We start from the raw sequence: 12,500 nt of genomic DNA on the forward strand, positions 1-12,500 counted from the left end.
TAAATAAAGATTAAACACTCTATTCGAGATCAATTGCCGCTCAAATCTAAGAAACGGGAACCCAAATAGGACAAAATAGGAAAACCCAAAAAGCACATTGGATAACAAAACCGAAAAACCGCTCGTATTTTCTACGAAAACCGAAAACCAAAAGCAAAAAAAAAACGAAAAATCCGCAAACCGCAATGAACACCAAAACCGAAAAACCGAAGTTTTTGTGGCACAAAAACCGAAAAACCGATCTAAAAAATAGCCAAAACCGCAAAACCGAAAATCCCAATGTCCCCCTCTGTTACTGAATGAACCGTCAAGTAGACCCGACAAGATCTAACCTCGCCTCTGCCATGTTAGCCTGCGAGCAGGCTCTCTCTCCTCGGTGGGAGAGAAGGAGAGCCTGCACGCATCCCTTTGAATCCTGATGTCACGCTGAGACAGCTGTCAAAAATTAGCCAATCAGCGCGCACCCGAAGTAAACATTGAAAAAAGAACAGAAAACAGAAAGCCACCCGTTGTGTATTTCAATTTGCTCGAGGCAGAAACTCAAAAAAAAACTGTAAAGGAAGGAAGACTTCGCCAGAAAAGCCTATAACAACTATTGCTGATGCTGTAAAGCGTAGCTGAATATTCATTACGGTAATTCGTCGAAGTCCCTTCCGCGGAAAAAATGTTTCGTTCGTTAGGGAAAAATTAAGCACACAAACTTCAAACGACGGGAATCGTAATAGAGAAATTCGTTTTCCCTGACCGCATCTCCTCTGTGTGAGAATCGTCGACCACAACTGCTGCCAAATTTCGGTAAAGCGAAGCGGGGTTATCTTTTTTAATTTATTTTAATGAATCAAGACATTACATACATTACAATATTCTAATACCTACACCAATTTATTTCAAAGGTTTATTGAGTATTTGCGGAGTTACGAGGAGATCGAGCAATCATTTGTGGAGTCGCCTTTTCGGCTTAACCAAATACTTGCTAAAATCGTGTAGAGTTCCTCTATCGTTCTCTATCGTTAAATCAGCAACAGAGGCAGCCGAAAGGCCCATTTTTGTCCAAATGTGATCAGCGATAATGCTTTGTCGAGGACAGGAAACTACCACGGTGACATGAAGTCGCCCTCGTTGTATTTTGGCCGCTACGAAAAACAGTTGGGAAATAAGCCTTTTTCCGAATCCTGTGGATAACAGAGATAGAACTTCCTTCCTTCCAGTAGAGAAGCCATTGCATCGCGTCGCCCGACCTTTAATTATGTAAAGTTATGGTAAATTGCAACATTCTACAATTTTCTCAGACGCATTTCTGACCACCTCATCTCTGCGTCTTATTGTCGGAGCTTGTCACTGGTGACGTCACGAGGTAATTTCATTTCAGCCAATCAGTATTTTGCGTCCAAAATTTGGACGCGACATTCAGAATACAAAGCCTTGCGGGCAGGCTCTCATTCTACCCCCATTCCCAGTCCCTCGGAGGGCCTGCTCGCAGGCTACTGCCATGTTGAATTCGAAAATAAGGCCGAGCGCGGTTGTGGGATACGGCATCAAAATCTTTCTCCCCAGTCCTTCGAATTACGTCACCAGATCACCTGGGAACTGTTAGGATTTCTAATGGGTTTGGGTTACGCTGTGCCCGTCCGTGTTGGGCCATGCCTGTCTTTGTTACGCTGTGCCTTACAGAGATCAGCTGTGCTGGCCCTTTCGTGCGCCTCTGCTGTTTAGAAAGCGAATAGTGACCCTGATTCCCCTTTATACTGAACACCCTCCAGAGTACCGTTTCCTTCTTTTTACTGCCCCCTGCAAATTTCCGCACATGTGATCTTTGGTATCGCTGGTATTCATGGGATTTGTCGTAGACGAGCCACTCAATAAATGAAGTCATCAAATTGAGAACACCTCGCCCAAACATAACACTTCCCCGCACTGCATACATTTTCAACTTTTCCCAGACATAAGGTGAGATGAGAAGTATCCATTTGTGTTAGTCAGTTTTCAAAATTTGCTTTCGATCTTGCACGTTCCAAAATCCATCGCGCGCGGGAAATCCAAAATATAAGCTAACATGGAACACAATGGCGCATTTATGCAGGTAAATGTCTGGTTAAGATTTCTTATATTTTCACAAAAAAGATGCTTTTCTCTGGCGAAAACGATTGAATTTTTTTCAGAGAAACGATGATAAAATTTGTTACTGTATGTTCTAGCTCTGCCTCCAGGCTAAACGCCGGATTTCGCGATGATAGGTCGCTAATTGCACTCACGTTTCGTACACTCGTTATTTGTGACATATCATATCACAGTTCATGGTTTCATGAAGTCAAAACAAAGTTCACAAGTTATGACCAAATCAAGATTTAAAACTGACCTCCTGTACATCTTCAATTCGTGAAGGGTATTTTATTTTTAAAGATTCGGAGATATTTTCAATTCTTATTATAATTATGATTAAATTCGAAGCAAAATAAAGTCATTATACATGTATTGTATTGTATTAATGCAAACTTTTTATTGTAAACAATTAACACTCGTTTGGTTATAATGGTCGTGCTCGCTGCTCTTCGTGGGGCCTTTCAATGTTGAATTTCAAAAAACCTCTAGAACTTAACGAATTTAAAACCTCTAGAACAATTTGCGCGTCCACTCATCCTAGATCCTATATAACGTAAGGCTTTTGGCTTGTTTCCTGAAAAGAATTGTGATCTATCCCAGGTAGAAAAAAATTGGAATGATCAGAGACGAAACTATGATAACCTTAAATTTCTGGGAGAGAAATTACAGATGTTATGACTTTTCTGTTATAATTAGTTTATTAGACGGTAGCCATATTGGGTTAATTATCAGGATAGGGAGGTTCTGAATCGAGTCTTTCAGTAATCTATTTTGTTCTTTAACCGAGACAGTATTGTATATAAGAAAATGGGTATTTGTTCCAACTGCTGCATGGTTAATGTAAATAATTGAATTTGAAGAAAGGCAAGCACTATTATGTAAATTTGGTGGGATGTGATAAAAAGCAATGTTCTTTTATCTGCAACTCTGTGCATCAGAATGTTTTTCCCTGCAGGGATCCTGAAACCATGGCAAGCTACGTGGGTTTTGCAAACTTACCCAATCAAGTTCACCGCAAGTCTGTGAAGAAGGGATTTGAGTTCACTTTAATGGTTGTAGGTGAGTCATTGCTTAATGCTATGTAGCACTTAAGCCTTTTTTTTTAGCAACAAATTTGGGCCTGAATCATATTTGCAGAATGTTGTAAATTATTGTGAGAAACAGTTCATTGTTGTGGACCATACTCAACTGCTTATAAATTCCTTAGTGGACTGATGTGCAGAGGTCACAAGTCAGATATAGGTCATAACAATATTATTGTTTTTGTTATCTGATTGCTTCAATGGTGAGAGGTACACGATCAAGGGTCTGAAAAGAATATCATCAGTATCCTCTTGTTTATCCTACACCTTATTTGTGATGCAGTTAAATGAAATTTTTGTTTATGTTCCAGTAGGACAGACCATGCACATTACTATCTTGCGCTTGTGACCTGTAGGACAGGCTCATGGCTGGGTTGCCAGGATTTTCCACTAATGGGAGCAATCTGTATCTAGGACTAGAAGAAGGCTGCCAATTATCATGGAAGCCCCTGGATGTCTCAGGCACCCAACCTCTCCATCAAGTGGTGGAGTTAATATTAAATAATACAAGTTATTAAAATTTCAACCTCGGTCAATGCACTTCTTGTGCTCACATTGGTTCTCTTAATCTCGGTTATCAGCTCATATACCTTAGTTTGACCTCATATGGTAAATGATTGTGCTGAGCGTTGCTAAGCTATTCAATTTTTTTTGCCAGAAAGTGAAAAAAAAAAAATTTGTGGAAAGTTTGGGTCTATTTCGACATTTAGAAGTACACGAAGAAGTAAGAAATGTTTTTGTGATGAGCCTGCGTTTGTCTGACCATAAGGTCTTACACAACATCGCATCAGTTCTCATCAAGTTTTTTCGGTTTTGCTCGGATTTGCTCACTTTTTTCGCTCGTATTTTGTACTTATTTGTTATTATTCCATTCGCGCCTGTTGGATATGAGACTTGTTATAGCCAACTCGGTGCTATGCACTTCGTTGGCTATTTACTATCTCATATCCGACATGCAATCATGGAATAATTGTTAATTAGTGTCTGTTAAAGAGATCTGCATGTATATATAATGACTAATTGCTCATCAGGGCAATATAATTTCATAGAATTTATAGGTCTAATAAATTATTGTTTCAGGTGAATCGGGTCTTGGTAAATCCACACTGATCAACAGCTTGTTCCTGACAGATCTTTATTCAGACAGAAAAATCCCCAGAGTTTCTGGTGAGTTTCAGATTTGGTGTATTATCATTAACTCAACAGTGAACAATGAAAAACTGTGGCCCAACAGGTAGCTCCTTCAGTTAATTTTGATGTAGGAGAATAATATTATAAATTTTTTAATTTTTTTGGTATGGAATATTACTGCAGATGCCGTGAAGAGAACTGTTAGGATTGAAACTTCAACGGTTGAAATTGAAGAAAGGGGAGTGAAGCTACGTCTGACGGTGGTTGATACGCCAGGATATGGCGATGGCATGGACAATAAAGACAGGTTAGTGTTTTTTCCAATGAAAATTTAAGGGTGTTTTCCTGATCTAAAAGATTAAGAAAAAAATTGCAAACCTGAACACAGTTTTTAAGTGATTGGTGCTTTCGTGGAGCTCATTTATGTCCAGAAAGGCAAGTATAATTAGATGTGTGCCTAATTTTGATATCCAACACAAAGTGTCCGGTTAATTAACAATAATTAGAAAACCCAGATAAATTACCTTTCAGGAAGGGTTGAGAGCCAGCCCAAATGTGATCCCACTGGTAGGAGCTGAGTGCTTGGACTATGGATTCTATCCCTACTAGGTGCAAGCATGGGGGGGGGGGGGGGAGGGGTGCTCCCATATAAGAAGGACGGGTGCTCGTCGGAAATTTTGAAAAGAATCCTTTAGAGGTACTGTCTTGTTGGTGTGGCATAAATTTCACCCCCTAAGAGGTACCAAATGATGGGTTTTAATTAGACAAAATTAAAAAGTAGTTAGATTAAGAAAATAAAGCAAACAGCGGTGATAAACAAAATTAAAAATTAGTTAACTGTCAGATGTCTCCTGTCGTAATTTTTCGGCTCAATACCCTAGAAGGTACCGCTAAAGCTCCCTCTGTGGACCTTTTGAGGCTGAACACCCTAAGAGGTACCAAAACGGCTTTTTTAATCCCATCCTGGTATGAATTCTGCCCAACAGAACTTACAAGTAACTTTTAGGAACCCGTTTTTTCTCATTGGTCTTGGTATACATGTACATGTAGCTTGTTAAGGATGGAGCAGGCGGTATAATCTTACCACAGTATGACCATGTGTAAATTTTTGAGAGAATACATGTTATAATATTGTTGTTATTCAAGACATCTTGTGTCCTTGATCTTGAAGTGACAACATCGAGGCACATTTTTTTCGAGAAACATTCCAGAAGGGAATAACCAAGACCTGTCAGTGTTCCATTTCCACTTTGAACGTATGGCTAGAATAAAGATTACATGGCATGGACATGTCTCAAGACAGTCTCATAGCACAGCCTTTGATGTAGTAGTACACTATTAGCATTACCCGTAACAGCAGAAGTTTGTGGTCTGTAGAAAATTAATGTCAAACTACAATTATTGTAGATTTATGTCCAGAAAATACTATACATTGGTTCTCGGGCCCTCGTGGTGAAAACTGTTTTGTTTTCTGTGTACTTGTTCCTTTGGAAAACCTCCCGTACGGAACGAGCAGATCTGTTTATAGTCTGCTACAGATCTGCTGGCACATCTGTAGCAGATCTGCAGACAATCTACAGATGATCTACAGATTATCTGCAGATCATCTGCAGAATGTCTGCAGAATGTCTGCAGAATATCTGCAGAATGTCTGCAGAGCGTCTGCAGCGATGATCTGCAACAAGTCTGCAAATTTGCAGACGCTCTGCAGACGAAATCAGCCTATCCGGTTTAAAAAAAGCCCACAAAATGCACCAATCAAACAACGTTTATTTAAAAGACAGAGAGAGGAATTCGGTCTGTTATTCATCAAAAGTAAACGATTAATGCTGATAGATACGCAAAATAATATCACCAGCAGGAATTTAAAGTATTTTCTTAGCGTGACATTTTCAACGCATTCCAAATGAATTAAAAAAACCCTCGAGTAGCAACCACTGCTTTCAAGAATCTAAGCCTCGCGTAGACTGCGAGCAACGAGGGAACTTGCTCGCAGGCTAGGCTTTGCATGCTTTTTTTTTTTTTTTTGGTTTGCTTGGCAGGTTATTTACAGAAACGAGATCGAGTAAACTAGATACTGCCCACAGTATTTAAGAGTTCTCCAGAACCACTTGTAATTTTTGCGGTGTTTGGTGTGATTCGTTATCCTCGCCGCACCGCAACACTGATACACGGCGTTTGCAGGCAGAAATTACAAGTCCGAACAGCGATTTCATGTTTTTCGATTCTTCCAGATTCAGCTGTAGGTGGCTGTTCTGCTGGAGGCGCGAGTTCGCCCGACGTCTTATTTCTTGGGAAGAGACGAACAGGGTGTTGGTGGCGTAGGACCATCTTCTTGCGGCACGGCAAAACGTTTGCGGTCTGGAAATAAATAAAGGAAACATTTTTTTCTTATGGACGAACAGCAAGAAACTGGCAGAATTGTGCAACCACAGTGGAAATACTGTATTAGGAATCTGCTGTGTTTTTTTTTTAAATTCTTGCTGCTAGAAGTGCGATGTTCTGTACAGGCATTTTGTCCAGTCTCTGAGCATCAGACTCAGTGTACATTTACGGTATTGCTATAGTAGTCAATTTATATATATTCCGATGGGAAAACCTCCATACATGCGATAAAATGAATGAGTAATTAGATTTTGCCGGAAACAGGATCAAGGATGACATAACCTCAGACTAAAGGGCATCAAGTTTCAAAGTGATATTCGTTGCAAAGGTGGCGCGCTTTTCGGAAATAATAGTGAAATAAATAATGTAGCTAATGAGAAGAACGGAAGGTAACTGGAATCCTTTACCAAAGAATTAAAGAAAACTCCCTCGCGCACACAGTGCGAAGAGGATACGGGTAGGTAAATTAAAAGACGAAATAAAATCTAACAAAACAGGAAGGAAAAATCGTGATAAATAGCATTTACCTTCTCCAGATTGTACTGGTCTTATGGAAACAACTTCACAGTTTTCTTGCTGCCTAAGAAGACAGAGAATATCATCCTCTTGATGCTCCGGTATCTCAACAGTTAACTACAATAAAAAAGCAAAAGCAAAAAGGTTTTCAGACAAGGCACAAAACGGTGAGGTAAAATGAATAACTTGACAAAAATATGCTTCGGCTCAAGCATTCTTAGTCAATGATAGCTTGCGTAGCATGAGCGGTTTTGGTTGCTAAGTCATAAAGGCGGACGAGGGCAGAAAAACCGCCCGGCTCGACAAAACTGCCATGCTACTCAGGCTAAGTAAATGACCGTTGTACTCACCCTCACTCGTTTTGCTGCAGTAGATCCAAGCATTTTTTTGACCCTTGTCTTCGTCTAAAATCATCTGCAAGTCGCTAGCCGTGATCCTTGGTCTACGGTGTTAACCCTTTAAGCCCCGAGGGGTTCCCCATTGACGAGTAAAATCGTCTGGCGTTAGACAGAGTAAAATCGTCTGGCGTTAGACAGAGTAAAATCTATAAGTGCCATTTGGCACTCTTGGGGATGAAAGGGTTAAACGGGGACATAGTTTTTTAATGCTGTTAGCTTAACGGGTCGAGGTCTCGAATAAACCGAGTACGTGATAGCTCCCCCAGTCCAAGGTTCCTTATATAGGCAGAAAATGTGACGTTGACCCTCGGAACTCAGTCACTCCTTGATTATCGTGTTTATACCACAAGTGTTTTTACCGCTATCACGCAACGTTTTTACTGACAAGTTGACTATGTCTATGTTTCCAAAGGGATAAGAAAGTAACGACTCAAACTTTCAAAGCCACAAAAACTTTTAAAAATGGAATGATTGCAGATTTTAATGATCTTATTTTGAGATGGATTACGCCACTAATCAAGTTGAGCATAGTTAATCCCCTGCACTAAAATTGAAGCATGTTGAACTTCAAAGATAATGATACTTAAGAAGGGAAACTTCCTTAATTAAGGCCGTTTACACAACGGAAAAATTTGGTTCCGGACCGGTCAAAAAAGCGGTACGGACTCATAACTTTTGTAAAGGAACACTGGAGTTTCTGCAGGGCCATAGGCGCCTATGGCCCTGTGAAAACTCCAGTGTTTCTTTACAAAATTTATGGGTCCGTACCGCTTTTTTGACGAGTCCAGCCCCAATTTTTTCTGTAGTGTAAACGGCCTTTTAGTGCTCATGGGTCCGTAGCTTATTGAATGTCCAGAAAAGTGATCAGATCTGAGGAGCGCCGGAGTGTTTTCGATTTCAGCGTCGGCATGACCTTCACGTCAATCACGACAACTGATAAGAAAAACATCTCATGATGTAGGCAAGAAAAATAATCACAGTACAGTAATTTAACCATCTTATTGCACTTTTTATGATTCATTCACGTGTTGACTTCAACTTTCGTATCGTTGTTCTATCAACACTGATATGTCGATCGATCAAATGTTTTTCCCTGAGCGTTTGGAACTGAGAATTTAACACCAATGCACCCTGCAGTACTGCTCTTAAATTTTATTGAAAAAATGTGTCAGGTATGTGTGTCTAATTCTTATATAATAAGGATAAATTAAGGTCAAAAGAGTACTTATCATTTAATTTAAGTGTTCAATTGACGTATTATTTGATTCACTAACACGTTGTATGTAAGTGGCTGACCATTTATAACCCTCTTTATACTAACGCATTTTAAATGTTCGACTATCGTTTTATCTGTACAATCGAACTATTTTATTTATCTCAAAACACACCAGTAATGACTGATCCAACTAAGGTTTATACCGAAGTCACGATACAATGATGATCTATCGATCCGGTTTTTGGGCTTCAACGTGTTGCAGATCATCTGCAGACGCTGCAGATAATCTGCAGATCTGTTGTTAGTCTGTTTTTCGTCTGCAGTCTTAACATCGTGAAGTGTATTCAAGCTCAGCGTCTGCAGTAGACTGAAAACAGACTCTGCAGACGATAAATTAGTCTGCAGATGATCTGCTTATGTCAAAACAGATCTGTTGCAGATCTGCTGCAGATCTGCTCGTTTCGTACGGGCTACGTTATTTTCATTTGTTCACACAGATGTATTCCTAAACTGGATTCGGACTTAACACAACAATTTTCTCAATTTTTCTTGTCGTAATTATACCGTAAATAGTATCTGTAACCCCTGAAATTCAGTAAGAATATCCAAGAGTGGGGGAAATAAACATCAAATTGAATTTAATTTCAAAACACAACCTTATGCTGTGCAGCATGTGAGATGACTTATCAATACCATGATTATATTATAAGCATTATCAGTTTTATTAATACTTTTTCCCTTAAATCACAGCTTCCATCCCATATTGAATTACGTAAAGGAGCAGTTCGAGAGCTACCTACGAGACGAGTCAGGTCTCAATCGGCGTCACATTGTTGATAGCAGAGTACATTGCTGTTTCTATTTTGTGGCTCCTACTGGGCATGGGTAAGGCTTTTTAAGTATTCCCAAATTAACTTTAAAATTAAATAAATCAGGGGTTTCAATAAGCACCGACGGCCGACGAAAAGCGTCGGCTACTTCGCTCAGAGAAGTCGGCTACTTTTCCCCCCAATTGAATTAATTGAAGGATTCCTTGAAATCTAGAGTAAAATTCATTTTTGATGGACTTGAATGTACTTTTTTTAAGCTCAATTTCAAAATATTTATCAGATTTGATACTGCCATCTTTGAGCTACAGTGAACGGCTAACTTTTTTCCGCATTTTTGTCTGGACCAACCATCGCAATTTTTATGTAAGTTAATTACGTTTACGGTTACATCCGCAAACATATCAAGGCGTTTTATGCACAAAAAGCTTGTTATTGAGTCATCGTTGCATCAAGACTTGTTTTCTAATAAAACAGGAAAGTTTTCGTTTAGTTTTATTGGTTAAGCCTTTTCGTTCGTTTAGATTAAAATGACATTCTTATTGTTCGACAGAACTGATTTCTCATGTTGACCGAACACAATTATTGCGGTTTGTTTGGTAGACAAACGGAATGTTTCAATTCGTGCTTGAAAAAATGCGCAAAAATGTTTGGCGTTCACGGCAGCTTGAAATTGGTAGTAATGATGACATCAAGTTGTCGAAACGTCAAGTAACGTTTAAGTCGTTAATTTCCCTTTTGAAATGGTTTTCCAAATCTTCCTTCGCTGGAAATTATCAAAAGAATGCACTTAATTGCACACTCAGTGTCGCTGTTGATAAGACATCTTCCTTTATCTTTTGTGCGCAATTTGGTGCCCAGAACGCTGGAAATCTCATTTCAGAGCTTCCAGATTTTCTGATACAGTCAGCAACTTGATTTCAACCAGCTGCCTACATCAAATTTTATTGAAACCCCTGATAAATGATGGTTTATGAACGTGAGAAAACAATAATTCTAAAAAGCAGTAGATGAAGAAATGTTAACTGTATGTTGGTCGATTATTCAAGCATTTTAGCGCGCGTACCGTAGTGGGTATCGCTCACAGACTGCATTCCATTGCTCCGGGATCGAATCCCAGCTTGTGTGCTCCAAAGTTCCCTGAGCTTTCCATCATTCGTGGTGGGTAAAATGAGTGCAAGTATTACTGGGGACAAGTTGTGCATGCAACGGGATTGGAGTAGCGCTGACCCCTGCTGTTAGTTGCGACAGATGTCATAAGTTATGGTAGAAGCTAAGGAAAAGGTAGCCTTCGGGTTGCCTGCGACTTTGGGTGGCCTCTTGTCTTGCCTTGTCTTACATCCCATCGGCTAAAACACCCGCTATTAAACAAGAAAATTACTACAATTTAAAAAAGACTTTCTTGGTAATATAGAAATATTTAGGTATTTCTTGTACCGTACAAAACATGTCACTTGCCATTTGATAAACAAAAAAATCATCTGGTGCTCTAATTAACAAACAAGTAGGACCTCCATCAATTTATTTAAGTATTCTGCAAGGACGATGATAATAGTCAACCTAAGTATTTTCTAGTAAGCTTTATATGTCAGGCTCTTATGTAGCCTTTAATTTACTCCCATCTGACCCGTTTGACCTTTTAGCATCCTGTATAATGTCCCTCACTCAAAGGATTAATAAATATGTATGTATGTAAGGAGTCAGTGGGTTGATAAGTTTTATTGAAACCCCTGCTAACCTTACATTTTGTCACCTCTTATTTTCAGACTAAAGCCTCTTGACATTGAATTCATGAAACAGCTCCATGATAAAGTTAACATAGTTCCAGTGATTGGCAAGGCGGACACCCTTACTCCAGCTGAGCTTGAAAGCATGAAGAGAAGGGTATTGACATCAATTGATTATTGGTTTTTCCCATCCTTTGCATTCAGTTCTGTTGTAGTGAGCAATCTGTACTTGTATTTCTCAATCGATCAACGAGCAAACATGACCGGAGTTCAATTAAGTTTCCCGGATGTTTAGTCATCTTCACCAGTCTCCTTTGCATGGCTAAATCCAATATGACGACCACTACTTTACTTTGTTATTAATATTATTATTATTATTATTATTATTATTATTAAATTATTATTTTTATTTTTTTTTTGCATGTAACCCAAACAACAGATTATACTCTGTCTGACAAATGAAAGCAAGTTGTGTGCACTGAGTCAGTGCCCTGCATCCTGGGAAACATTGAAATGTTGATGATGCATCTTTTGGATTTTATTTGCGTACAAACGCAAACACACGATTTCTGCATCATAGCAAACCCTGACTCTTTCTACAAACAGTTTTCCAGTTGATCATTATATTAAGATCCTCAAGCCATTTTTGTTGACTTGAGCTAAGTGGCTCACTCTTTTCTGCTACTAATTTCCTATAAACTAGCCTGGTCGGTTGCAGATGACTTTTGTCACAAATTTAGTAAGACAAGAAACTTTCATACCCAAGTAGAGTCCTTTGACTGCAGATATTAGTCCATAAAAGGCTCAAGGTTGGACTTTTGGGTTATATTTATTTTGGAAGGCAGTAGGTGAAAGAAAATTGCGGCAGTTGTCCATTAGATGCTTGACATTTTTAATTCCCTTAACAAAGCAGTCTTTGTAGAAAACTGGAATTGTTTTCATATCTCTTACAAAGGAGTTGTACCATAAAGGTGATGAAAGAAAGTGATCACCTGACATTAAGCCTTCTTCAAAAGTTGCTTTTGGCCAAATTTCAAGAATTTCTTTGACAAAAGGATCTGATACCTTGATTATATTACAACTGTCTCTTTTCTTAAGATTTCCTGCGAAAATCACTT

General features: G+C 39.1%; 1 protein-coding gene and 1 long non-coding RNA gene across 3 annotated transcripts in view; one reads left to right on the top strand and one right to left on the bottom strand.

The window, feature by feature from the left end:
• Positions 1-1,824: 1,824 nt before the first annotated feature.
• LOC138047149 (septin-2-like) overlaps positions 1,825-12,500 on the top strand; it is a 22,646-nt gene continuing 11,970 nt past the window's right edge. Inside the window, exons 1-6 of one of the 2 annotated variants that reach the window (XM_068893877.1) lie at positions 1,825-1,947; positions 3,056-3,159; positions 4,263-4,349; positions 4,497-4,620; positions 9,579-9,713; positions 11,422-11,539. In XM_068893877.1, the coding sequence (XP_068749978.1) occupies positions 3,069-3,159; positions 4,263-4,349; positions 4,497-4,620; positions 9,579-9,713; positions 11,422-11,539 (555 nt within the window). In that variant the 5' untranslated portion in view covers positions 1,825-1,947; positions 3,056-3,068. Of the gene's footprint in view, positions 2,081-3,055; positions 3,160-4,262; positions 4,350-4,496; positions 4,621-9,578; positions 9,714-11,421; positions 11,540-12,500 lie in introns of both variants that reach the window. The other variant, XM_068893876.1, reaches the window with a different exon arrangement.
• On the bottom strand, positions 6,326-7,665 carry LOC138044807 (uncharacterized). Its single transcript, XR_011131509.1, has 3 exons — positions 7,565-7,665; positions 7,226-7,331; positions 6,326-6,674 (listed from the first exon to the last, which is right to left on the bottom strand). It is a non-coding gene; the product is annotated as an uncharacterized lncRNA (long non-coding RNA).

This window comes from Montipora capricornis, chromosome 4, assembly GCF_036669925.1.
Source record: "Montipora capricornis isolate CH-2021 chromosome 4, ASM3666992v2, whole genome shotgun sequence".
NCBI lineage: Eukaryota > Metazoa > Cnidaria > Anthozoa > Scleractinia > Acroporidae > Montipora > Montipora capricornis.